This window comes from Streptopelia decaocto (genome assembly GCF_964273445.1).
Source record: "Streptopelia decaocto genome assembly, chromosome: 1".
NCBI lineage: Eukaryota > Metazoa > Chordata > Aves > Columbiformes > Columbidae > Streptopelia > Streptopelia decaocto.
The window spans coordinates 59852539-59879564 of NC_138663.1; the positions used below are offsets into that span (position 1 = coordinate 59852539).

General features: G+C 41.2%; 2 protein-coding genes across 3 annotated transcripts in view; one reads left to right on the plus strand and one right to left on the minus strand.

Annotated features, from left to right (window-relative positions):
- Nucleotides 1-5089, plus strand: part of SLC41A2 (solute carrier family 41 member 2) — a 56099-nt gene extending 51010 nt beyond the window's left edge. The window contains exon 11 of the mRNA XM_082076317.1: nt 2984-5089. Within this exon, the coding sequence (XP_081932443.1) occupies nt 2984-3169 (186 nt within the window). The 3' untranslated portion in view covers nt 3170-5089. The remainder of the gene's footprint in view (nt 1-2983) is intronic.
- A 12039-nt stretch (nt 5090-17128) lies between these two features.
- The window catches only part of CHST11 (carbohydrate sulfotransferase 11), a 179686-nt gene continuing 169788 nt past the window's right edge, over nt 17129-27026 (minus strand). For both annotated transcript variants that reach the window (XM_082059514.1, XM_082059513.1), the window contains exon 3: nt 17129-21805. In XM_082059514.1, the coding sequence (XP_081915640.1) occupies nt 20957-21805 (849 nt within the window). In that variant the 3' untranslated portion in view covers nt 17129-20956. The remainder of the gene's footprint in view (nt 21806-27026) is intronic.

The following is a 27026-nucleotide window of genomic DNA, read 5'->3' on the forward strand; positions in this document are numbered from 1 at the left end:
TATTATTTTTCTCCTTTTTTTTTTTTTTATATCTGTCAGAACTGTGTGAGTGACTTTTCTTATAACTTTAAATTCAAAAATTCAAGGACTTTCTTACTTTCAAAAATTCAGCAAACTCATAGGTAGGGCTTTTTTTTTTTTAAATATCAGTTCATCGATGACTTCGATTGTCCCTTCTTAACATTGATAAGAAGAAAAATCTCATTAAAGATTTAACTCACATTGATGGACTTCTGTCTGGCAACACAAACTACTGTGGCCAAATAAGCAACCATTTCCAAACACTCATCTGTATAAACCTTAAATGTGAATTTCAAGCCATCCAGATGCATGATGGTAGCATTATTCATCAAAACAAAGGCTGCTGAACTGCGGCCTCATAACTTATTCTGTAAGCACCGTGTCCAGTTGCTATCATATACTGTTATAAGCATCAGATAACATAATATGCTATAACTTTTTTCCTATTACTTGCAGAAGCCAGGTTTGTTATAATTTGCATTATGTGTTCTGCATCCTTAAGTTAATATAGCAAATTAATTATCTGGAAGGGTTCACAAAACTTCATTTCCAAACAACCCATTTTTCACAGTAATCCAAGTCAATTATTTTAGGGTGGAAAATATATAGACAAATTAAAGGTTTTCGTGGCATGATTTTTAAGAGCCAAAAGTCTACACTGTCATTGAAATAGGACTCTTTTATGTCTCGTTGGCTGTGTTGTAGAAATGCATTATAAATTTGTCGAGGGTTTTGATTGCGGGGTGACAATAAAACCGTGGCAGATGTATTATTAACCTTCCCTCCTCCCCATTCCCCCTTTTTAGCCCCTCCCTCTCCCCCCTTCCCACTAAGGACAAGCAATCTGGAGGGAAAGAGGGACAGAGAGGAGAGAGCTGGAAAAGTTTTACTAATGCTACTAATAAGAATAGAGAAGATAACACAAAACATACAAAACCAATCTTGAAAGTCTCAGCAACTGCAGAGCCGGCACCTGAAGTCCTGGATTGGACTCTGCAGCCATCCGGAGCTGGATTCAGTCTCTCACTAGGCCTCAGTTCGCAGGGACGACCAGCAAGGTCCTCTCCTAATGTCGGCCATAAGCAAAAGGGACAAAAAGGGACGAGATCCTAGTGATCTCCCACTTTTATATGAAGTATTCACATGAATGGGATATTATACTTTGTTGGTCAGTTTCTTGGTCACCTGTTTCTTGTTGCCCCTCTCGCAAGATGTGAATCTGGCCTTATCAATAACTTCTCATTCCATTGCTATGTTTACCAAAACATGTATCTGGTTCTCCAGGAAAATGCAGCTAATATGAAGGCTTTAACTGACAGGCAAATTCACTAAAAGATAAACTTGTTTTTTAACAAAACCAGGACAAAATTATTCTTGAAACGAACGTTCTTCTAATAGAACATGCAGAACTATTGTTGGTGTGGGGCGCTACCGAGTCTTCTGTGTGCATCCTGTAGGAGTTGTTAATGTACAGTGTCTTTTATAAACAGGCCTCTTTTTGTCTCTGTTAGAAGAAGGAGCCGACTCAAAGAATCTGATAGTCTTCCAAAGAAAACATCTGTTTTAAATATATTTGTTTGGATTCCAGTCAGCACACCTAGGACTTGCATAATTAGCTTAGACTACACAGTTCTCTTTTCAGAAGATATGTTTATATAAATAAGCCATGCATTTTTCATTAAGCAAATACTCCTATCTTTTTTTTTAATTAGAAGTTCCAGCCTGTATTTTAACATATACTTTTGCAAAGCAAAGGTTAATTGAAAAACTTTTTCAACACAGTTTTTAATGTGACATTAATTTTACTGTATTTTTTATTGTGGAGAGGTGTGTTACAACCATCTTATCAGTATTTCAGTAAACGATTGCGTACATTTATAAGCATGCCTTTGATACCAGTAATTGATCATTTACTAAATAAAATGTGAATTTTGTACCTTTTACTCCTTTTGATACTGCATATTCCTTTAAATGTACATAGTAGACTTTTTAAAAATGAATTATGGTAGGAACTGTCTGAAGTTTACTGTTCCTAAAGATCTGATTCACTAAAAATACATAAAATACAGTGTTTATTCCATCTTAAGCAGTTCCTTAGAAGAGACAAGAAGAAATGGAAGCTCAGTTAGTGGTCCTTTCTCCATTCATCTCTTGCCATCTCTACGTGATTCCACTGAACCAGAATCTCTTATCATACAGCTCTGCAACATTAAAAGAATTCTTCTCTAAAATTGGATTAATGATTATGCATACCTTTGGTATGAAGATCAAACCTCTCAAATGTTCAGACGTTTACAGTTGGGAATGAAATCTTTTACTGCGGGACAAATTCAGCCTGGAGTGACAATTTCATAATATATATTGCAGGTGTGCCTTTTTACAGCAGGGCTGAAGTTGGCATTTCATGCATAAAACTAACTTCGAGGCCATTTTTTGCACTACAAACAAACCAGATGAAACTGTTCTTAATCTGACCTGGTGCTCTTTAAATCACGTCTGATTTCAACTCAATTCTAGACCCGTAAAAACAAGAGTCACACCTGAGTCAAGTGTTTTCATCTGGAGAAACATCAGTCGGTTCATGATGATTTTGAAGCCCCACGTATGCTCTCGCTGCACAGAGTGATGTCTTGTGTGAGAAGCGCAGTTGTGCGTTTGGTTGGAGTTTTTGCTTTTTCTTGCCATTTTCAGGAGTCCTCAAGCACAGACTGAGTGAAAAATGCTGTCAGTGATTCAGTGTGTTCCTTCTACCTGTGCGTGTGATTGACTGAGTGAGGTTGGCCAAAGACAGGGTCTATCTCTCATTGTGCGGAGTTTTAGTGTGAAATTAATTCATTTTAATTACTCGTACTTTTCCAAAAGCCGTTTTTCACAATAATGCAAAGTACTAAGGACTGTTGACTTCCTTTCAATATAACTTATGTGATAGTAATACTGATTTTTATTGTTTGTTGTTCCGTAGGTGTTTACTCTGCTGTGGATTGCTGACTGGATGGTGCACCACTTCTGGAAAAAAGGAAAAGATCCTGATAGTTTTTCTATCCCTTATCTTACTGCGCTGGGAGACCTGCTTGGAACTGCCTTACTAGCTGTAGGTTTCCATTTTCTGTGGCTCATAGGTGACAGAGATGGCGATGTCGGAGACTAATTATTCCAATGGATGCAATGATTCTTCCTGGAATACTGACAAGACCGATCATTCCACTTGAAGGTCCTCAAAGTGATTGTTCCATTTGGTATAAGTAAATCAAGTTGACACGGATATAAAACAGCCTTAATGAGTTTTAGTTTGGTTTGATTTTTTAAAAATAGGATGGAAGTAGGAGGATACTTGAGACCTTTACTCTGAAAACAGTTGGATTGCTGCTAGTTGAAAACATCTGAGTAGACGCAATGAAGGGCAAATCAGTGCTTTATCAAGTTATACCTTTTTAAAAGATCTGGTCTTTTAAAAGAACAATTCCTTACGTGTGTTGCAAACCAGAACAATCTCTAATTGCTCATTCAGTGATGATAAAGAAGAGGGTAAGGCCCAATCAGTGGCTTGCCTTGTCTTTTCCTCCCTGGAACAAAGTGGGTATATATTTTCATCTTGCCACACAAGTGGTTAATAGACCTCAGATGAATTTAGTTTCAAAGACATTACCTGATTAGCTGCTGATATGTTCTTATCTTGCAATATCAGTGCTGTAGCTCTCTGACTGTTGCAGACTTGATATCAATAATAACTGTTATGGTGAGTTGAACCCTGATTGTCTAAACATTTTGTCACAGGCTTTATTTTCTGTAAACTGATACGACCATCAGCATTTCTAAAATTAGACACTTGAAAAGTGTCTGCAGGACCAAGCCCTTTTTCCTTGTGCTAAAAAGAGCAGTCTCATCATTTTGCTGTCGTGATTTACTAGAACAAGAGCATAGCAAAAGCAAATAATATGACACAGACCTGGTCAATAATAATGGATGGATGGTTAAAACTCCTCGTTTGGAAAGTGCATTTTCATTTAGCAACTGAAAACATGTTTAACTGACTGATATTAATGGTGGTGTGATGGCCACTATCCTGATTTTAATGAAGTATTTAGAGGTATTGATTAAAATGTAAATACTGATCCCTGATTAAAACTTGGGGTATAGAAGATTATGTTTTCTTTTTAGGCACTTAGGAAGTTGGATAAACTTCTACAATTCCAGAGTTATCTATGTCATCCATTTCTAAGCAGAAACCTCTGCTGACAGGATTTCTGCTTTTAAACCGTGGAGGTAATATGGTCAATAAGGAAGATGACAGCTTCTGAATTATTTCTCTTATTTGAATACCTCAGTGTTTCAAATAATACTTCAAATATTCAAATAATATTTCAAATAAGTCAAATAATATTTCAAATAATTTCAAATAAATCAAATAATTGATCATGAAGACTCTGGCTGCCACTTTGAAAAAATGTACTAATAGTTCTGTTTAAAAATCTGGTGAGGGTTCCTTACAGAATATGTTTTTAAAGACTATAGCATACATTCTACATGCATAATTAGATAAACAACTCATATTTTAAATGTTGTGATTGAAAGTCTTAAATTTTGAGACTTACATTAGATAACTAAATCCATATATCAGCATATGTTGTAATCCTGTAAACGTTAGTCACGTGATTTATGCATATAAATCCTCCTCTTAAATTTGAAGGACCTACTCAGATGTATTAAATTAATTATGTGGATAAGTGTTGATGGGAAATCTATAGGTGTCAGTCACCTTAAACTCTGTGGAAGTTGAAAGTGTTTGCAATTCTGAAAATTAAACCAGCTATTCAGTGCCTACAATATGAATTTAGATGCCTGACTTTTAGCTCCCTTGTTTAAACACTTTTATTTAAGCTTTTTCTTACAGTTAAGATAATATAGTCATTTGAATGAATCATATATATTATGTCTTTTATTATGTGAAAGATGAAATCTTTCTAACTTTAGGTTCACTGACTTTTCTTAGTTTGTATTAATGTTATTTAAAATAGTTTCTTGTATGTAGCATTGTGGTAAATACTCCTATTAAATTGTTTAAAATGGACTAGATGTAACCTTTTTTTTTTACAATAATGGTTATTTATTTTTGGTACAGATGCAGGTGCAATTTTTTTTATTCTGATAGAACTGCCATCTCAATCAAGCAAGATGCCATTTCAAGCACTTTTCTCATGAGAGTTACTGGATTTTAAGGTTGTTTTTAAATGAATTGCAAGATTCTTAAAAATTAAAATTTCTTGAGATACTTGTGATCTGTGCTTATCTGATGCGTGAGGGTGTTGCAGCATTTAGCTGTGCCAGCATCCTTAGTTTATGGAATATTTCTCCAGTAAATAAGCAGCAACTGTGGTACAGTGTGCTGACAAATGGGTGTTTAGATTGCAGAACTGGAGAAGAAATGTTGCATGGGAGAAATGTGGTGAAATTTGAAAAGGGGAAATGTGTTGACAGACTGGAATAATCTGGGCATGGAAGCAATAAGTGATAGAGAATCGTAAGGGGGGAAATTTGGTACTTCAAGGGAAGGAAAGTTCAGTGCACGGTTGTGTGAGCAAAATTCGTATTGTGGGAAGGAAGGAGGCGCAAATTTTCACACAGCATTTGCTATGAGAGGCAGGAGCAAGCAGAAGGAAGTTATTTGGAGAAAAGAATAAAAAGGCACAGGCAAAGTTGTTTTTCAGGAAGGAAAGGAAAATGTAACTCATGTTGAAAGGAGCTGGAGGAGAGCTGGAAAAAGAGACACTTTGGGGAATGGCAGAAGTGAGAAAAAAAGAAGCGCTCGCAGTAAGATGCGGTTAGAGAGGAGTTTGAGAGTGGGAAGAAGTACGACATGGATAAAGCTGAGAAAACCTCGACACCTGGAAGAGCGAGGAATAAATAATCTACGACGTGGAAAGGGGTTTCACTCCTATGCAAAAGGGGAACTTTAAAAACTTACAGAGTTTGCTACCTCTGCTACTTATTGTTATGAAGGTAAAAAGCTCTTACCACCAAGTTTTGGGAGAAATTTTATTCCACTACATGAGGATAATACGGTGGAAGGCACAAAAGAGTTCTTGGACACTGGAGAATCCATCATCTGCTCAAAAGCTGCACTCCCTAAAACCAATTTTAACTCAAGTCAACCTCTCCACAGTATTCCACCAACTTGATTTTTTTAAACATATCCCATTAATAGCCAATTACTTCACTGTGTGTGTCTGTAAGAAATGTTAGAAAAAATTCTATTAGAGACCAACTGTGTGGGTTTTGTACTCCTCAAAGCGCACAATTGAAAGGGACATCCTGAGATGCTATTCTGTCTCTTGTTATCAAAGCAGCCACGTTTTATAATCTCGCAGATAAAATGATCATTCCTCATATTAAAACTAAGTGTTTTCCTCTCCTCCACCTGCTAAAAGATTCTTTCATACCTGCCTTTATCATTTCTAACCTAATTAGGGCTATGGCTGACTCACATCTATTTGCTTTTGTGTCAGCATGTAGCATTTTTTTATGTGACTCTTGCTCATGCCGGCTCGTTCACCTCATCTTAACGCTCCTCCTGCAACTTCTTGGACTCTTTTCATTCTGCTGCTGAACAAGACCAGCCAGAAGCTCCGGTTGCTTTGCCTTTATGAGCTACTGTTACCTGGTGCTGAGTAACTCTCGCTGTGCTCTTACTTGGCCATACTTACTGTCTACTCTTTTTTTTTTTCCTCTACTACAGATATGTCTCTAGGGTAAATGTAAGTAGGGGCGGGCTCTTTGAAATGTGTATCATTTGCCATTCTGAAGGATTTTCTGACCATCTCAGTTATTTTACGAGCATGCATGAAAGGGGACAGTTTAATTTGTTACACTATAACTAAATGCAGCTTTAAAATTTGGAGTCAGAAGCATTTCATGCCATAGGTGTTTTATTTTCTTTATCTGTGTAATGTTTTGAAATGGTCTTTGCATTCTAGTGAGTTACTGAATGACTCCGGCTTATTTTTGGTGTGATTATATAGCCAGGATATTTCCACAGCTTTATTAAGCTGTTTGATATAGGGGAGTATTCTCTAAATGAATTTAAATCAATATTTGGAGTTTTATAGCATCACTGTACATCTTGCCTTCATCTGTGATGTTTAAGTTTGCAATATCCTCTTCTGCATTTAATATATTAATTTCATTGGGGCTCTTAGGATGCTGATGAGAAACTGGTGAGCAGCAAATTAATTTCACTTCCTTTTACAATTTGCCAACTAAATTAGACTTTTCTTATACAAAGATTAAAACAGCACGAGGATTAAGGCTTTATAAATGCAGAATAGTTTGCAGAATCAGGACTTAAAATAAGACCTATCATCTTTTTAATGGATTTCCTATTTCACTTCTGTTCTGAGCATCATGAAAAGCTCTCTTAAGTCCAAGAGTAACCCAGAATACACACATGGGGAAACAGTAGTAAAAGCACTCTATGAAATGAAGTGTTTGAAATTCCTTATTATAATGGTAAAATTGCCACTGCAAAGGAGAAGTCTCTTTAGAGGTGCAGAAAATGGCAACAAGATATGATAATTGAATTATAACCTGCTTTAAAAAGAGTAAGACGATGTTCGAAAACAGTACCGAAGGGACTGCAAGCAATGTGAAGTCTCTTGGTAGGGTTTTTCTTTCGACTAGGTTTTCTGTGATACAATACATTGTTTTAACTGTGTTCTCTAATCCATTCCTAATCAAGTCAGTCTGTTGTTCAGTTGAAATAACAGCTTTCTGTACATAACAGTGGGAAGGAAGAACCAGTGAAGAGGGGTGTTTTGTCATTAAAGCCTCATTCCGATAGCCATAAAGGAAAGTCTTCCTGTTAAATTCAATGAAAACTTGATCATCATGCATGCTGTGCACGGATACTATAGGGAATCTAATATTAACAAAACATGAATAATTCACAATTAAAGCTAAGAACCAATGTGTTTAGTAAATATACAAGACTGCCTTATTCCAGGAGCAGCATTGTACCATTAGTCATTCAGCACTGGCAGGGCTGGATGGGCTTTGCTTTCTCTGCAGCTGAAAGAATTTGACTTCAAGTCCTGCTAGTTGTTTATTTAATATGCAGGATAGTTCATCCTTTGCTCTGTGTATATTTATATTTCTCTCTGCTCTATGTATATTTTTATTTCTCAGTTCAAACTATACTTGAAATTTGCCTCTTCCTTTACTTAGCATTCTTCAGCTTGCTCTTTTGGGAGATTGTTTCCTCTTCAAGAGTTGCTAGAAGTCTTGAGAGGTCAAGGAAATGCTTTCCTTGAATAATTTTAAATCTGCTTTTTGCGAGTGAAATAGGGTCCTGAATGAATTATATGGTAGACATCTTTGGGAATAATTGACTTCTGAATTGTTCCTCAAGGTTTAATATTTGCAGGGTCTCAGATTTACATTTGAAGTTTTACTATGAGCAGGATCTAAAAGGATTTTGTCAGTTTACTATTTTTTTCTGTCATCTCCTGGTTTTCATTAATGAAGTTGTTGCCATGCCCTGTCTACAGTAGAACAGCATTTTAATAAAATTGGCATTCTAAATGGTTTTCCAAAAGCTAGGGGCAATAATACCTGTTTTACACTTGGGACGCAGTCATCCATTAGACTACTTCCCTGTGAATCCTCATACTATGGTTAGATCATCCCAAACCCTTTTTTCCTGTTTGCTTTTGATGTAGCTGTTTCCCCCTGTGCTGACACAACCTATTATTTTATTCTCTTGTAGTATACAAGATTATGGAGTAATATTAGAACATGCATCATCTCAATTGTTTTGAAGACTGGACCAATTTTTACTCATTACCTAGGAAAATTTAGACATGTCTGATAAAATCTAGTTCTAGGGAGACAAATAGTAGCTTTCACTTACAATAGAAGAGTATCTCTGGAGTTAGGAGCATTGTCACAATAGAAGTTAGCTTGTTAAGTTTGGCCATTTAGGAAGCTCATATCAGCTGGGGTACCAAGATCATCATGTGGAGATGATTTGAGATGTAAGCAAGATCTGTATTTATCTGATACATGAAGACTGGCTGGTCACTCCTCTCTGTTTCATTCATTTCGACTTAATGCTTTGAGACTGCTGTTGCTGCTTCTTCAGAGCCAAACCATTTAGGGCACTAAGTACTATGGTAGTGCGAGTCTGTCACGTATGTATGGAAACTGTGGTCCCCTCTGTAAAAGAAGACATTAAGGCCTTTGAAAAAAGCCCTTAGAAAACCTGCATGACATTTGTGCAAAATGAAAGATCTGAAACGCTGCAAATTCAGATACAAAGAGACACGCTCATTCCTGGGTTTCGTTTCCTGCTGGCCTTGCCTCTGTTCCCACATTAGAAAGCGGATTGGTTTTTGTAAAGACTTTTTGAAACCACTGTAAGGTTACCATGCCAAAGAGCATGAAACCCAGCTCTGTTAGACACCACGTCTGGTGACGTGCTCTGTGCATGAGGCTGACATGAGCTATGGCTACGTTCAGCCCTTGGAGAGAACTAAATCCCTTGCCGTGAGCAAAGCCTGACTATATAGTCTTGGCATTAAACAGAATATGGCACTATATAGGATTGGCACTGTGCCTAATACGCAGTACTGGCCCTGCAGGGTTCTTCACCTCAGGCAGCTCTACAGCTGGAACAGCTGGCACCAAGACGCCCATGGGGTTGCTGGTAGATAGGAAGGCTTGCTGAAAATTGGGAAAGAAAAACTGTTCATGCAACAATTCCTCTAACCCATCCAAAGGTATTTACTGAGCTCCCCACCCTGCTCTGTGGGCCTTCCCTCTGCCCCATGCAAGGTGTCTCAACCATGTGCTTAGGTTCTCCTTGACCTCGTTGACTTCATCTGGGACGGGAACTTGCAGAAGATACCTCTGCAATCCATGTGTTCCTTATTTTTGAGTCTTACTAGAAACACAGGAAGATGCAGAAATGTCCATCAGTTCAAAGGGAGTCCAGTCCTGCTATTTGCTACAAAAATTGCATTTTAAACATTTATTAAGATCTGTAAATATTTTAAGTCCTTCCGTCTTGAGATTATTGCATTACATAAATGTTTAATAGATACAGAAGCTGCACTTAAAGCTCTGATTAATGCATACATACCTCTGGAATATGTAAAGATTTCAGACTGGCACTTAGAGAAACAAACCTGAACATTTTTAGCACTCATTACAAGAAGCAGAAAAAATGTCCTATTACCATAAGAAGCCTCTCAGAACATGTATTAATGAGACAAAACCAATAACTGTTCATCTTTCTGATCGTTGGTTCTCATCCACCTCTAACAACGTTGCACACAGTTTTATGGAAGTGAGGTGTTCAGCGTAAGCTCATTTTTAGTTCTGTGATTTTTTTCAGAGCCCCAGTACACCTGCAGAGACCCTGCTACCTTGGCCATGTCGTGACTGTGTGTATCCCTCACGTATGTTTGTAGTCAAGTCTCCTGCTAGATAAGGACCAAATCGTGTAATCCATTTAGTCTTGTTCATGCCTATATAGAAATCTCCTGCCACACGTAAGAGAAGGAGATATATGTTTTCCTGTTTCTCCTGTTTTCAGAAGGGTCTGGTTTACAGCTCTGTGGACAAGGTGAGATCCATGTATCCTCTGTGAGTTCTGAGGGCAGCAGTCTCCTGTTTGCACGCAGCCTCCAAAAGCCCCTGGATCAGGGGTGTCAAATGCATTGTCACCGGGGGCCACATCAGCCTCACGGTTGCCTTCAAAGGGCCGAATGTAATTTCAGGACTGTATAAATGTAACTACTCTTAACATTACATTCGGCCCTTTGAAGGCAACCGTGAGGCTGATGTGGGCCCCAGTAAAAAAAGAGTTTGACACCCCTACCCTAGATGATCTGGAGTCCCTTTTCCAAGCTGCGGTGTCCAGTGCATCTGTGCCAGGTCCGTAACCAGCCCTGTTTGTCCGTGAGGTGAGGAGGGGTCTGTGTCCGTCCCTCTCAGGGCTATGGGGGATGCTGTAGAGCAGATCGAGCTTTGTTATAGCCTTGACATCAATCTAATTCCTCTTGTGAAATGGGTGATGTGGCCTGGAATCCTTAGTCAACCACTCACGACAGATTTAATTGTCATCATATAAAAATTTTCAAAATACAGGGAGCCACCATTGCTCTGCATGGCAGACTCTGATGGCCACTTGTTAGAAATCATAGAATCACTGAATCATTTCAGTTGGAAGAGACCCTCAATCATTAAATCCAACCATAACCTAACGCTGGTATTAAACCCCTAAGAACCTCATCTATACGCCTTTTAAACACTTCCAGGGATGGTGACTCCACCACTGGCAGCCTGTTCCAATGCCTGACAACGCTTTCTGGGAATATTTTTTCCTAATATCCAATCTAAACCTCCCCTGGTGCAAATGGAGGACATTTCCTCTCCTCCTGTCACTTACTACTTGGGAGAAGAGACCAACCCCCTCCATGCTACAACCTCCTTTCAGGTAGTTGCAGACAGCGATAAGGTCTCCCCTCAGTCTCCTTTGCTCCAGGCTGAACAGCCCCAGTTCTCTCAGCTGCTCCTCATCAGACTTGTGCTCCAGGCCCCTCACCAGCTTCATCATCCTCCTCTGCACTCTCTCCAGCACCTCAATGTCCTTCTTATGATGAGGGGCCCAAAACTGAAGACAGGATTTAAGATATGGCCTCACCAGTGCCAACTACAGGGGGACAATCAGTGGCCTAGTGCTGCTGGCCACATTATTCCTGATGGACTGTGTCAGTGACAGAGAAGGATGCTCAGGTTTAGGATGCTTCTTCACTCTCTGATGGCCTCTGAAAAGGTGGAGAGGCATCTGGCAATGCAGCAGCATTCAGTTCACTTCCATCATGACATATATCCAGATCACATCAGCGAGATCTCTGATGCAGAAGGAACCAATTAGCTATCACCATCACCTCCTAAGCTAATTATCCTGAGGCTCTTTATTTAATCAAAGGAAAACTGTGTGTTATTTCACTCAGAAGCAGGAGCACACCTGGTTGAAAACATCTACTGAAATGCCTGGCTAGAGGAAAAGCTAATGTCTCTGTCTCCAGCTGGAAACCCCTGTGCACCTCAAAAGCTCACTTTGCCTGGTAATTTGATAATTAAGGAGGAATTAACAATGACACCCATCGCAGGGCCTGTGACAGCACCCATGAGCAAAAGGCTGATTGCAGCCCTTCTCCACATTTAAGCTATGGAGGGCACACTGTTCCTAAAGGCTTTGGATGGAGCCTCTGCTGTTCAAAACCAAGCACAAAGTGTCTTAATCAGGAAACTGGTTTATTTTAGAAGTGTTCACCCAAATGCTTTTCATCTGACATCTTCACACTTGTGAAAAATGCAACTGGAATCCAGACACCGCAAACTAACTGTGTAACTCCTTGCCTAGGAATGAGGATGGAGCCCATGTACTCTGACTGCATTTCCCAGCATGGAAATACTCATTAACATTACGCAAGTCATTCAGGGTTTTTAATCAGCTTCCAATAGTTCTGGCAAAGACTTGCCAGGCAACCTGAAACATGCTACAATAAGCAAAGCAAGATTACTCGCCTCGCTGTGTTCTTAACCACTTTCCTCTAATTTAATTCTCAGTATCTCACAAGGAGACTCCGCAAACCAAGGCTTCGCATCTTAAATTTCCTCCCGTCTTCTATTCCTTTTCTGCAGTTCACAAAGACTTAATTTCTCACCTGAATTGCACTCAGCTGTTCTTCCTTCTAATCCTTGCACGGTTGATTTCAAGGGCTTTTTTTGTAAAAAAACCCACCAACTTTGGATTTAATTTTTGAAATCAGTGAAAAAATAAGGCTTAAAAGCATCTGCTATAGGAATGATGCAGATAGCATGTAAAATCATATTGTGTACACAGCAGTAACATTTTTATGATAAAATGGCAAAGTACATTGTAAAATGAATACAAAATAGCTGAATTCTTATGTCTTTCCATAAAACTGAAGGCACATATAACTATAATAAGTGCCTTTATAAGTCACATACAGCTATAATTCCAGGAAGGAAAATGCTTTGGTTTTTTTTAATGGGTATCTCAGCATTTACTTGTACACCTTTGCAAACAGCGCTTGCCTCTCCATAGCATAGCTGCTTGCTCTGATTTGGCCTTTTTTTACCACATCCATCCATTTCAAGTTCAAAATTGGTTAAAAATATATGCAGTGATTGATTACATTAATGGAGCAAACAATCGCTTTAAAAAAACAAAATGGAACAAAACATAGCACCTCTACCCTAAACATAAAACTAGTTATCTCCTAAGATAAGTCTGACTAAATTGAGCCTAAGAAAGGCTCAGGTGATGCCCAAACCATGTCTTTGCAGAAGCTTTTGCAGGAAATTGAGGCCTGTTGTGGGTTGCAGGCTTTGACTTAATATACATCTGGAAATACCTACTGACAGCATGGAGATGTCTTGCTAGCTAAAATGTCATGAATTGCTACAGTATAATTCTGGTTTTTAGAATAAGACTAATAGCTTAACTGTTCTTATTCAGCTGTATGTTACCCTGACAGCTTTATGTATTCCTAAAAAAAAACAGAAATGAGGGCATAAACTTTTGGATTGATTTTTCTCTTACTGAGGATAACAGCTTTGCTGGTTGTTTGTGGTTTTTAATTAAAAACTCTGACTGAAATGAGATTTTTCAAACCCACGCAATTTTAGTTCTCATTTTCCAAAATAATCTGTACATTTGTCGCATACTGACAGGACGTACGCTCCTAAACACCTAAAGAAATGTTCTCTCAGGTCCGTATTTACTGAGAAAGTAGAGACAGAGGAATTGATTTCAATGTCTAAGCCAGTAACATTCTTGAAATATTGGCAAAATGTGTATTTAACAACATATAAATGAATGACAATATTTTCTATATATTTTTTCCTCCAGGAATAAGTCACTACTCTCAGTCCTAAATGCCTCTGACAGCCAACAGAAGCCACTTACTGACAGTGAGCTGAATCTCACAGTCGGGAGGCTTGAGCACTGCAATACAGTGACATCCCAGGCAAAGGGGGACAAGGAACACAAGAGGTTCCACTTAAATTTGAGAAAAAACTTCTTCTCAGTGAGGGTGACAGAGCACTGGAACAGGCTGCCCAGGGAGGTTGTGGAGTCTCCTTCTCTGGAGACATTCAAAACCCACCTGGACACGTTCCTGTGCGACCTCACCTAGGCGTTCCTGCTCCAGCAGGGGGATTGGACTAGATGGTCTTTTGAGGTCCCTTCCAATCCCAAACATACTGTGATACTGTGTGTGAAGGTCTGCTCTTCATCTTTTCAACTGGGGAAAATGAAGTTGATTTTTTTTGTTTTCTTTTAACACAGATTTTTTTTAAAAAAATGATTTGCATCCAATTTGGGGAGGAGGCTTTTGGATGTGTTGTTCTTTAGTGCTCTGAAGAATTTTCAACCTTTGGCAAAGTTGGAAGTGCAACTGGGAAAGCAAGATTGTTTTTGTGGCATCAGGAATCTTGTAGGTGATGATGTGTAACAGAGCTAGCAAGAAAATCATGGCATAGACTCTGTTTTTCCTCTCTGCTGCTGCCTGTAATGATAATCAATTTTTTTCCTCTTTTCTTTCCACCTTCTCAGATTTATTTACCTTTTTGTAATTATGATAGAATTAAATGCAATGTATTTTTGTCCAAAGGTTGGGAAGTGTTGGCAGAGCTTGTGCCCCTATGGAGAGCATTACAACAACAAGGACAGGCTTTCTTCAAATTTTGCATCATCTCTGCCGGGCTTATTGTGCAATCTTTTCACTTGTCCAGATGAGAGGACACCTCAGCTGTCTAGTATCATAGAATCACAGAATAGTTTGGGTTGCAAGGGACCTTCAAAGGTCATCTAGTCCAACCTCCTGCCATGAGCAGGAACATCTTCAACTAGATCAGGTTGCTCAGAGCCCCGTCCAGCCCGGCCTTGAATGTCTCCAGGGATGAGGCATCTCCCACCTCTCTGGGCAACCTGGGATAGGGTTTCACCACCCTCATTCTAAAAAGTTTCTTCCTCACGTCTAGTGTGAATCTCTTCTAATTTGAAACCATTACTGCTTGTTCTGTCACAACAGGCCCTGCTAAAAATCTGCACCATCTTTCTCTTAAGTACTGATCTGGCCACGCTGCCACATCCCCCAGTGCCCGGGGGTGCCATGGTCCTGCAGTCACCAGCTCTCCTGTTGTGCAGCAGTAGCTGGTGGTCTGTACCGGTGAGCAGACATGGGGCAGAGTCTGTATGCTGGGTACAAATGGGAAGAAATTTTGTAATTATTTAATGGAAAAAGCAAGGATTGCCAAAAAGACAAATCTTCATGTTTCCTTCCAGTGAGGCAAATCCAATTTTGCCAGTCTCTGTGGCAACATCAGGGATTGGACTCTCCTCCACTGTCTTACAGGCAATGAAGAAATTTGCCCCCAAAAGCTGTGCAGAGAGACCATTTCTTACTCCCTTATCCCCAAAAATGGAACTTTCCATTTTTTGTGTGCATGCAATATCAACTCTCTAAAGCCTCCCAGCTCACCCCATTCATGGCTGAACTCTGCAGCTGCTGCCCCCTCATTCCTGGGCTGGGTCCCCTGGCATGTCCTGCCCATCAGCCCACATGCAGCCAGAGGATTTCTCCTGCCCCGCATTTCTGTGCGACACCACATTCATCTTTGCGAATGCAGATGGTCTCTCTCAGGGCAGTGCGGTGGCTTCCTTAGACCCAGGTACTGACAGAACAGGCTAATCGCTCACTTAGATCGAGTCCTTCTCAAGACCTTCTTAATTATCTCCTTCTCTGATCGAGAGTGTAGAGGAAACAAATCACCGATGTTTTGAAATGTGAAGGTTGTTGTCTTAACGCTGCACAGTCAGGCTGTGATCTCAGGAAGCTGTGCTGCTGTTCTGCCTAATGATGAGGGAGCGCAGGGTGGTGGAGCAATTGAGGTGGGAATGTGCTTGGGCTCTAAAGATAGCCAGTGCCCCACCATGTGTTATGGCACTTCTCATGGATTTCCTACTTTGTTTGTCTCTGCTCTAGTTGTGAATAATGTTTGCCTTGTGAATAGTGGGGGTGGCGGAAAAAAAGGTCTATTTATCACGGGCAGTGCTGCACCCAGGGTATGGCAAACAGTTTTGGTGCCCTCCCCAATTCAAGAAGGATGTTGAGATGCTGGAGAGGATACAGTGGTGGGCTACCAAGATATTCAGTGGCCTAAAGCACATAACCAAAAAAGGACACTTTGAGGGACCTGGCCTTATTTATTCTGGTGACAACAAAGCTAACTGGGAAACTAATAGGATTCTACAACTACTTGTATGTGACTTAAAAAGAACATGAATCCTAGCTCTTCCTCCAGTAGTCACAGATGATGGACACACATTGAAGACCAGGAGTCTCACAGTGGCCACTAGGGAAAAACATCTCTGTTGGGGGGGTTGTATGGCACTGGAACAGGTCACCCAGAGAGGCTCTCAGCCCTCCATCCCCAGAGACATTGAAGCCTTGGCTACCCAAAACCGCGGCTAACCTAGTCTTGGTGACCTTCAGCAGCAGGGTGGTCCAGCTTACCACCAGGGTCCCTTCCAGCAACACAGTCCCAATGGGAAGCAGTTATTGCTTAAATGTGTGCTTTTCCTAAGTGTAATTTATGGTGCTGATTTCCTTACTCAAATTTGTCTTCAAAGCCCAGTTGGAAGTTGCTGCTTTGGGGTTAGATGTGATCTCAGTGCAGACCATGGACAAGACCACGCATGTAGGCAAGTACGTGGCCTAAAGCTCATCTAGAGCTGTTCTAGAGTCTGAATGACTCTAGAACACCGTTGCTTGAAGTTTCTGGGCATGTGATGGATCTTAAATGGGCAGCCCTCATCCTTGCTGGCTGGGAACAAGTGGGATGTTGTTAGAGATGTCTTTAGGTTTCCTGCTTCATAGCAGTATTTTGATTCTTTGGCTTGTCCTGCCACAATAAACCTTGTGAGAAAGCAAAGCTATGCAGGCAAAAATCCCACCCTGAAAAATTCACCCTGAAAGCATGAGCCAGAAATAAAGCACACAGAGAGGAACTTTCTTTCTCCAATTTAATTGAAGTTACTTAGAAAAATAATCAGGCTTGAATGGCTTTTTTAAGGAAAGATTCATGAGCAGTTCACACTTGTGTTGGCAATGTATAATTTAGCTTTTTTCTTTATTAACAGTATATTTAGGTATGAGGAGATACTTTTCTACAACAAGCCTTCTACTGCATACAAATAGGTTAAAAAAAAATCCAACCCCACATCGATGTTAAATTATTCGTACACATTGTATTGTGCATGCATGTAAGAAAATAACACTCTCTGTAACAAGAGTAATAGTAAGGACAGTCCCTTTTTGTACCTGAAAAGTGCAGCAGACTACAGTGAAACCCTAAAACATCTGGGGTCAACTTACTCCTAAAAGCACTTCTGCTTGTGGATTATTTATTTCGCTTGCTTTACGCAGCGCATGGTTCAGGCAGTTTGCACACTTCTGTGACAACGGACACGGTTTATGAAGAGGCTGAAGCATGAACCGAGGCAGGTCTGGGGGGACCTCCCGCCACCCAGGAGCCACCACCATGTTCACCTTCCCCGCTGGGCCCTGTGCTCACCACGGCTCAGCTCACACACGTCCCTCTACAAGAGCAGCTGCCCAGCTGGCCCTCAAGGCTGCATCTGTATCTTGAATTCTGCTGTGGCCAAAGTTTTGCCTGTTTGTCTCCTGGGACCAGCAGTGGCTGCAGCAGAAATGAAGCCGGGTGGGAAGCAGGGCTTAGGAGCACACCAGCCCTGTTCCTCTGGCTGGGAAACCTGGTGAAGAGATGGGGTAAAACCAACCCAGTTCTCTGGCTCCCCCAGCACTGTAGGTGGTGGCCACCAGCTCACTGAACCCTGAACATCTTCCTGTGTGGGGGCAGTGGAAAGAGATTTCTTTTTGGCCCAGTCAAAAAAAAAAATCACACCAAGTACACCAAAAAAAGGAAAAAAAAAGGCTATTCCTTAAACATTTGTGGTTCTCCTCTGATCTGGTGAGACCTTCATGCTCACTGTGAAGGACACCATCATATCCAGCATATCAGCTGTTCTTTTAAGATACAAATAATTCCCAGCCCATTCACAGCACCCCCAAAATAGATACAACACGCTAAATGGACAGTTTGTAGTAGTCTAGGATGGAGGTTTTTAAAAAGCAAGTGACTTTTAAGTACCCACCTACGACCACATAAAAGCCATCTCAGTGCTGAGCACCCACCCAGAGGGCAGCCCGCTGTGGGGAGGCAGAATTTGGGTAATCAAACCCAAAGCTGCTGCGAAAAATCTCGGCTCGAGCAGCGCTCACCCCTCAGATCTCCTCAACATCTTTTTCACCTAAAGCTTTTCTATCATAGCTGTCAAATAAGGTTTTTGTGTCTCTAAAGCGGTGAAACTAAAGAGGGTATTTCAGAACAGATAAAAACGTGGTGATGACAGAAAAAAAAAGGACAAAAAGAAAGGGGGAAGCACGTTGCTTCTGAAGAAACTTTTTTCTTAAATGAAAAAATCCACATCACGATCTGTTGGAGGGATTACCAACCAACTGAAGAGAAAACTGGACTGAAGTACGAGCACTGTTGGATACAAGACAATACAAGCACACCAAGAGCTGGTGGGAAATACTGGAGGGAGAGGGGAAATCTACCCTCAGACAGATTTTATATCTTAACAAACCTGTAACTATTGAACTATGAACAAAAGGAAGGCAGGGCACACTGTGATAGGCACTTGCAACCGCGCTGTGTGCTCTAAGTGGGACAAAACTGGGTTCACATAAAACACCGGCCAGCGATCAGCAACCGCTCCAGAATTCAGAGCTGTGATGCGCAGCCAGTTCTGCGCCAGGTCAGCGCTCCGTGTTATAAATAGGACCTGGGCTATGAAAAATGTGGCTGTGCGAGAAGAGATGAGAGATTTATTTGTTGGGTATGATAAAAAAAAAACTAATGACCTGAATCCTGGCTAAGAACAAATCCAGTTGTGAAAGGACTTTATCTGCTGTTTGTTATGTTAATTTGTTCTTCGCTGAGATTTATTCAGCGACTTATTTTTATAAAATAAGATGGAACCTATTTTTCTTCTTTAACCACTTATGTATCCTGGAGACTAACGTAATTTGGTGGATGTAATTTGGCTACTGTAAAATATTACATTTTTGGCATCCAACTCGGATACTGTGAAAAACAGCTCTGCCTTCAGCTGAGCTTATTTAAAATCTTCACTAATTTTTGGAAGGGTTTGGTTTGATCATAAGATTGACATACAGGCAAGTCAAAACCTCATTTTAACCATCAATCAACGACTTTAAAACAGATTTTAGTTTCTCACAAGTGCCTCGACTTAAGCCTCTGCCTCCTTCTGCCCATCAGCTGGCTGCCAGCTTGGGGTGGCTACAGACCACTCTGCTTGGCCGTGCACCCCACATCCCACAAGCTAAAGCAAACATTTGGAGAAGCCTGTACTTCTGCTCACTGAGCCTGCTAGCAGATCCCCACTGAAATCGCAGTTTTCATTATCTATTTGCCACAAAGAGATTACCACTTGCTTGCCCAGAACAATGGCTTGGTGTGCTATGCCTGGTACAATCTGCCATCCCAACCAGCTGTTATACACAAACCAAACACTACTGAGATGTTCACCTTAAATAAAAAGGTCATGGTCTTACACTAGAGCTGACTTAGATGAAATACTAACCCACTGGAAATGAGAAACATCCCTGTCAACAGTATTTAGGCATCAACTAAAAAAAGACGACTTTCCATTCTCCATAGCAAAAAGCCATGGAATGGGCATATAGGGAGATGAGAGACCTTTTTTTATTGCCTTCTGTGCTCAGAGATCAACACCAAGATGACTTTCAGCCTTTTCAAATTACATGCCCACATCCTTTATAGCAGCGTATCGTAACTGGTGTTTTTTGAGCCAATTGCGGTTGCCATTCTCAAGACCTGCAGAGGATGGAGCTCCCCCCAGCCCCATCCTGGATATGAATTAGGTCAATGCCAATTGCTTCGGGCATTCAAAAAATCACTACAGTCGCTTCCAAAATGCTGATTTTTTCTGATGGGCCATCTGCAAATTTGTATTCATTTGGGCTGGCAGGCATTAAATTAAGTGACAGTGGGACTGGTCCTATCCTTGACAAAATCATTAAGTCCAGACTTATAAAAAGTTCACGGTTTCTTTTCCCAAGGAATACATTCACATTTCTTTCAGTCACGGGTTTTAGGTATCATCATGAATCTATCAATATCTGTCTTACTTCTCCCTTTCAGGGCTAGAAAGACAGATTTCTTTACTACGCTTAAGTGCAATATCACTTTCTGAAGAAATTATTTCCACCACTCTTCTCAAAGCATGTGGTACCAAGAACCATTCCCGTATTTACCTCCATCAATAGCTAATGGAAGAATATTATTACCCAGAGGCAAGCTCAACTGAGGAAAACACAAATCCAGAGACTCCTTTGGTCCAAATGTTCTCTTATTTCTGCTGCTGAAGTGACACCTACCAAGAGACCATGTTTTAAATAAGTATAAATAACATTAATTAGAATTGGAGGAATGCAAGATCAATGAAATTCACCAGAACACAATTAACATTTTTTTAAACAGTGTAGCAGTATTATTCATTTCTACAGCTAGATCGTCACAATCCTGTTACCCTGCAAAGAGAGCTGTCCTTTCTTACAGTTGATTTAAATAATTTTGACTGTGCTGCTCGCAGCATCATTCAAAAAAAGAAAATATTAATTTACAAAATAACCCATTCTCCATATTTATTATGACAAATAAAAATCTTAAATAAAACAGGCTTTCTCTCCCCTCTGTCCCCCCGACCCATCCCTCATTCCAATTTCAGGTAGCTTGGCACTGAGTAATTGAACATTAAAAAATCAAGTTTGTAGACTTCATACAGCTGCGTTTGGTGCTCGGAGCTGATGTTCTGGAAGAACTCTGTGGTCATTTCATCAGTAGTTCTCGTAGACTTTGCATAGGTGGGGAACTTCAGGTAGCCGCCTACTCCCGCCAGCTGGAGAATGTAGTTTGAATCCTCTTCGAGCGTTTCGTATTTTCCTATGAGGTCGTAGTGGATGTGGCAAGGGTGGCAGAGGGAGTACACAGTCTGCCAGTGCTCGTTGAAGGGTTCTTCTCTTTGGGTGTGCGGGTCAATGAGATACGCCACGAACTCTTCGAATTTCACGTCATCGCCTTTACGCAGCGCTTCCTGGGTGGCGTTTTTCCTCTGGCGCCGCACGATTTTGGTGCCGTACCGCTTGTGGAACGAAGTGTTGTACTTCTGGGTGAACTTGTTCCTGTAGGCTGACACCAGTCTCTCGAAAGGCTCGCGAACGAAGAGGAACTTCATGTAGTTTTTCAAGCGGTGGTTGATCTCTGGGATGCTGTATTGGTTGAGGGTCTTCAGGTTCGAAGACACGTGGGCTTCATTGGCTGGGATTTCCATCGGATCGCTGTACTTGCCTCTTCCCGTCAAAACCATCATGACTCTCTTCCAGTTTGTGCAGGCCACTTTGGGAACATAGCAATAGATCATTTCATGATCTTCATCCACGACCAGGTGCTTGAGGTCGTTGGGTGTCAGCACGCGGCGCTTCCTGCTAGAGACACTGTTTGCTCGGCACGTGTCTGTCACTTGGTCTCGTCTAATCTGATGAAGAATTGCCGTGTTGGACAACTGCAAAGAAAGCACAGGCACCAGTAAGTCAAGCAGCTGGGGAACTCTTACGGCCTTTTTGCTTAATATAAAAATTCATAGAAAAGTAGATTACTGCCTGTACAGAGCAGTTCTTTATGTGGCTGAGTAAAATTGTTCCTATGCTAGAAGATTAAAATTCAGTCTCCGAACTTCTTCATATGTGCTGTTTAAATGCTGTTCACTAAGAAAGTGTCCAGGGCTTTGCTTTGAAGCCAACATAAAGGAGCACAAATGCTCACACAGCCTGATGGAAAGTGTATTTACCGCACCCACATCCCGAGATGGGGTCACTGCTTTTCCTTGTCCTGGAAAATTGATCTCCCCACCACTCTGCAGCCCATCCCAAGGCTACAGGTATGCTGGACCCTGTCTGACCTTCTGCTGCTGAGATGGGGTAGGAAGACATCAGATTTGGAAAATTTGTCAAAATAAAAACAATACGTGCTCATGTTGCTGGTGTCTTTCATGCTAGAGAAGAAATAATCTTGGCTTGTTTCTTGGCTATGACGAAGAAGAAATGAAGCCCACGGAAATTCCTGCGACTCCCAAAGGGGAACATTCATTCAGATGCGACTTCTTGAGGAGCAGGGAGAATATTAGCTCTAAATTTGCCTCTCTGCTAAAGCCGTATTGATAAAGAAGGAAGGAGAGCATGGCCTTCTAACACACACAGCACCACATTCACCCAGAGCCCTGTATATCCACTATTATTGCTGGTGAATGCTTGGAGAGGCTGTAACCTGCCTCGAGGAGAAAGCACAGAGATGGACACAGTCTCACCACCAGCCACCTCCTGCCCAGATTGTGTCCAGCAACAACAGCAAGAGCTTCTGCTAAGGCAGGTAATGAGTTCCCTGGGGTAACGGGGAGAAACAGCCCAAGCAAAGGACTCCACTGACACAGCGCTCCCATGTTTGGTTACCAGTGGGGTGTCCCTGCATGGTACCGTGTTCTGCTGTGCAGTCCTCCCCTCACTGCCACAAACGCCTTTTTACATATTCTGAATAAATTGCATCAAAGCAACAGGAGGAATGTTTTGGTCATGTTATTTACACTTACTTAACGCTGCTAACCTGTGCATTTCAAAGAACCTTACGCTCAATAATTATTTTATCTTTGAAGCCAAGTATTAAGGCAAGTATTGACCTTCCAATTTGATAGGCAAGGAGGTCTGAGATTCCTTCTTGAACACCTGAGTCTTTCAAAAGTGTTGATCTGATGCCTTCTAGTTAAGCTAACATGAATCACAGGACACTGCAATGAAGCAGCTGAGGCAATGTAGACAGCATACATCTGCTCTGGGGGTGTACAGACTTCGGTTAGAGGGGTCTTCCCCCGCAATGGTATAATGCCCTTGGCAAATGGTTTTGCACCATCTGGAGGTTCATATTGAATTTCCAGTTCCTGCAGCCATGAGTCAAATCTCTGCTTTCAACACCAGTAGTTAGCCCTGATTCATATTAAAACAAACAAACAAACACAACTCAAAGAACAGGATCCAAATGCACTTTTTAGGCAAAACCCAACCCAAACCCCAAGTTGGGACCAAGCGAATTGCAGGATTTCTGAGCTTTGGAGGGAAAGGAGATAGAAACCGTGTTGTTACAGACAAGCCCTAAGAGCCCAGGTTTCACCCACCCAAGGGGAAGCAAAAGCTTTTGCAACACACGAGCAGCAGAGACTGTCCCTCTCCCTGAGCTGCAGTGGGTTGCAGAGGAATGTTCTTGTGGGATGAGCAACACTGAGCTGCTGCACCTCAGACATGGACAAGAGGATGTTTTTTCTTCAGGACAGCATTTATGTGCCAAGCCTGGGACCTCTGCATTTTGTACAGTGCCACCCACCGCTTCCCTGAATTCCTTGATCCCTGAATTCCTCCTCTCTTTAGCCCCTTTGTTCAGCAAAATGCTGGCTAATGGTTACAGCACGCAAGAGCCCAGTGCAGCAGCTTCCGACAGCCTGGCTCGTCTTTTGCACGTGTGTGGTATATCCCTGAATACCTCCCAGGTGCACTTCAAGGGCAGTTCTGTTTTATAGTCAGAGATGAGAAGCCAGGTGTGAAATGTACTTCGTGTTTCCCAGGAAAACTGCCTGACAGGGAGTTTCCAAAATAAGATGTTAGAAAGCAGTTGTCAAGGTCTGGAGAGATTTTTGAAGAAAATGACTTATTCTGTTTAAAAAAAATATAAAATCCGTATTTCAATTTATGCTGTCCTCAGAGCAAAATGGAACTAATGGTCAGAGTTACCAGTGAATAATTTTCAAAGAACTAAACAAACCCCCCATGCAAACATACAGACATACAAATTTCCCTCTGCAGACAGATAAAATGCTGAAATGTCTCCTCCTGTAGATTATCATCAATATCATATAGTGCAGTACTGCTGTTTTCCTCTGGTTTTAGAGTATTAAAAAAAAAAAAAGAAAATAAACGTCTGAATATACTGCTACATTTCAATATGTTAATACACTGTATTTGCTTTTTCTGGCGCTGTTTCTGGGATAAATACAGAATAAAGTGGATGAAATTCTATGGCCTGTATTAGATAGAAGGTCAGATTTGATAACTTAATGGTTGCTTCAGACCCCAATCTGCAGATGAGTCTTTGTAGAGCTGTGCTTTGCTCCTGATTTCATTCCAGCATCAACAGCCTAAGCACTTCATCCCCACACATTAATGAGATTTTTCAGGCATTCGGAGTAAGGGGTAAAATGCAGCCTTAGTATTTGCAATTGCAAATGAGATTGCGCCAAATGAAATTCACTTAAAAAATGATACTTGTGCATTTTGAAGTGGTACTTGTCTCCTACCCTTTTTAATATGGAAGAAATATGAAGAAATGGCATAGAAGTCTGGTCAGCTGCATTTACTAAGCATAGACCAACAGCCCAGGGTCAGCTCTGCATGTGCTCTGGCCTGTCTGGTGGCACACAGAACACATAGGAAATACCAATGGAACGCTAAATGGGTATTGTCCTATACTTATAAATTACAGTACCATTTGGTATGGCTAATGGATGAAGGACCATGTCGAAAATACAGTCGTGAGAACTCTACTGTCTCACCTCAAAGCTGCTGTAGATGTGGGTACAGCAGAGTTGTGAGCGCACAGCTGCTGTCTGGACACCAACTGCTGCACCTATGGTCATTACCAGAGGTCCCCGATGATCCCTCAGTTCAAGAAGCCACAGTAACTAATGGCCTAAATCCACCCTGCTTTGGGAGAGGGCACTTTTAAGCACATATGCAGGTTACTCTGAAGGCAGCATGGGGATGGGGATAAAGCCAGTGCTCAGGTCTCTCCTCTGACAGTTCAACTTAGACTTCAGCTGGGCATTAGAGATTTCGGGAAGACATCTTATAAAAGCATCCATTCTTTCCTGAAAGGACTGACAACACCATAGACGCATTTGATCATATGTTTTTTCCTGCCAAGGGTTCAAAAGTGGACAGAGAAGAAGAGCAGGGCAAGATCAAAGTTGTTCTTCCTTTTCTCATGCAGCAACCGAGTTGAACAGGGAGGCAACGTGAGCAGCGGGAGACTCCCGAGCTCAGCAGCATTTAAGAGAAGAAACAAAGTAATCGGGGGACACTCTGATCCCAGAAGCTTCTCATCTCCATCAGTCCCCAACTAACGATGAGGGAGGAAAGCTAAGTCCAGCAGGCTCTGCTCATGTGGATGCCTGCTCTACAGCACAGGGTGGGGGCTTTGAGTGTAGTGCACTAGAGAATATACTGACCAGAAATATATATGTTGACCAACTAACAACCATCAACCCACGGCATACAAAGGTTATTCAAGGCAAATCACAGTAGTGAGATGGGAGGTATTTTCTTCCGGTTACTTAGGCACAGCAGGATAAAATAATCTTTGAGGGCCTTTTCAAGCTTGATGGTCAAGCAGCAAGCTCAGATTTTAAACCAGAACATTTTCAATTAATGTTTCTTTTTCTGAATATAGTAGTGTACTGCAGACTAGGAGCAGAGATAAACCTAATTCACAGGTACCTGCACTGAAAGCACTTTTTAATAGAAGGACAGAAATACCTACGTGTCACTCAAAAAAACCCATTAATTAAATTTTCTCTCACTACAAAAAATTAGTGTGCACTGAAGTATTCCCCACAGCTATAAGGCAGGGTTTTATTTATTTCCACTGCACTGCTTACAGCTGCTGCCAGTTCTGCATATTACCGTAACCAGACTCACAACCAGCCTATGTTAGCCAGTGCTAACATGACATTCAGGCATGGCAGACTTAATGGCAAAATTACCCAAATTAGTTTAGAGTGGAATAAGGAGGACAAATATTGTGAATGGGGTTTGCAGTCCCATGCCCTGCTAAATTGCTTTTTCTCTTCAGTTTTGCATTAAGCAAGACTTTCCATCTGCCTTTAATTCTTTGGTTACACTCATGTTTGGAGGTTTGGTTTCTGCCCTATGCTAGAACTATGCAAGTTGCTGCGGCGTTCCCTTTATCTGTGGTCCAAGCAGCTGTCCATCGAAATCAGCTGCATCTCTGCTGAACACCCACTTGGGTCTATCCAGTAGCACTGTTGAGCTTAGCATAAACCAGAGCTCATCTCCACCAAAATCTCTTAATGGTATTTGTTTAGAAGGTGTGTGCAGCGGGCTCATAATCCATTGGAAACAAGGTCTTAAAGTGTCAGACTATAGGTGGCACCAACAGTCCTACTTATTTGACATTGAGAGACACTGGTATTTCAGCTGACTAAAATCTCTCAGGTATTATCAGCTCTCCTTCCCCCAGCCCATCAGCCACACCATCCGAGTTCTAGGAGCTGTTTGCTATCTAATACATAAAATGTTTTCTGGGTATTATTTATATTTTCCTTAATAGTTAAAGGTGGGTTTTGTTTTGGTTTGGTTTGGTTTTGAGCGTGAGGTAACATGCAAGCGCATTTCCAATCCTGTCTTCACATTAAAAGTGTGAATAAAATTCTCGCAACCTTGATGGACAGCCTTCAAGTTACAAGCATATTTTAGACTATTTTAATGCGTGGCTTTTACAATTTGGATCCATGACTACCCTGCTTGGTGTAGATATATTCTATACACCAAATGCTAAATTGTATTCTCAAAAACATTCAGCATTAGACAATAAAGGGGAAACAGCAATTTTTCATACTTGACAGTCCAAGCATAAGCAGCTCTGAAATCATCACAAATAATTATTAC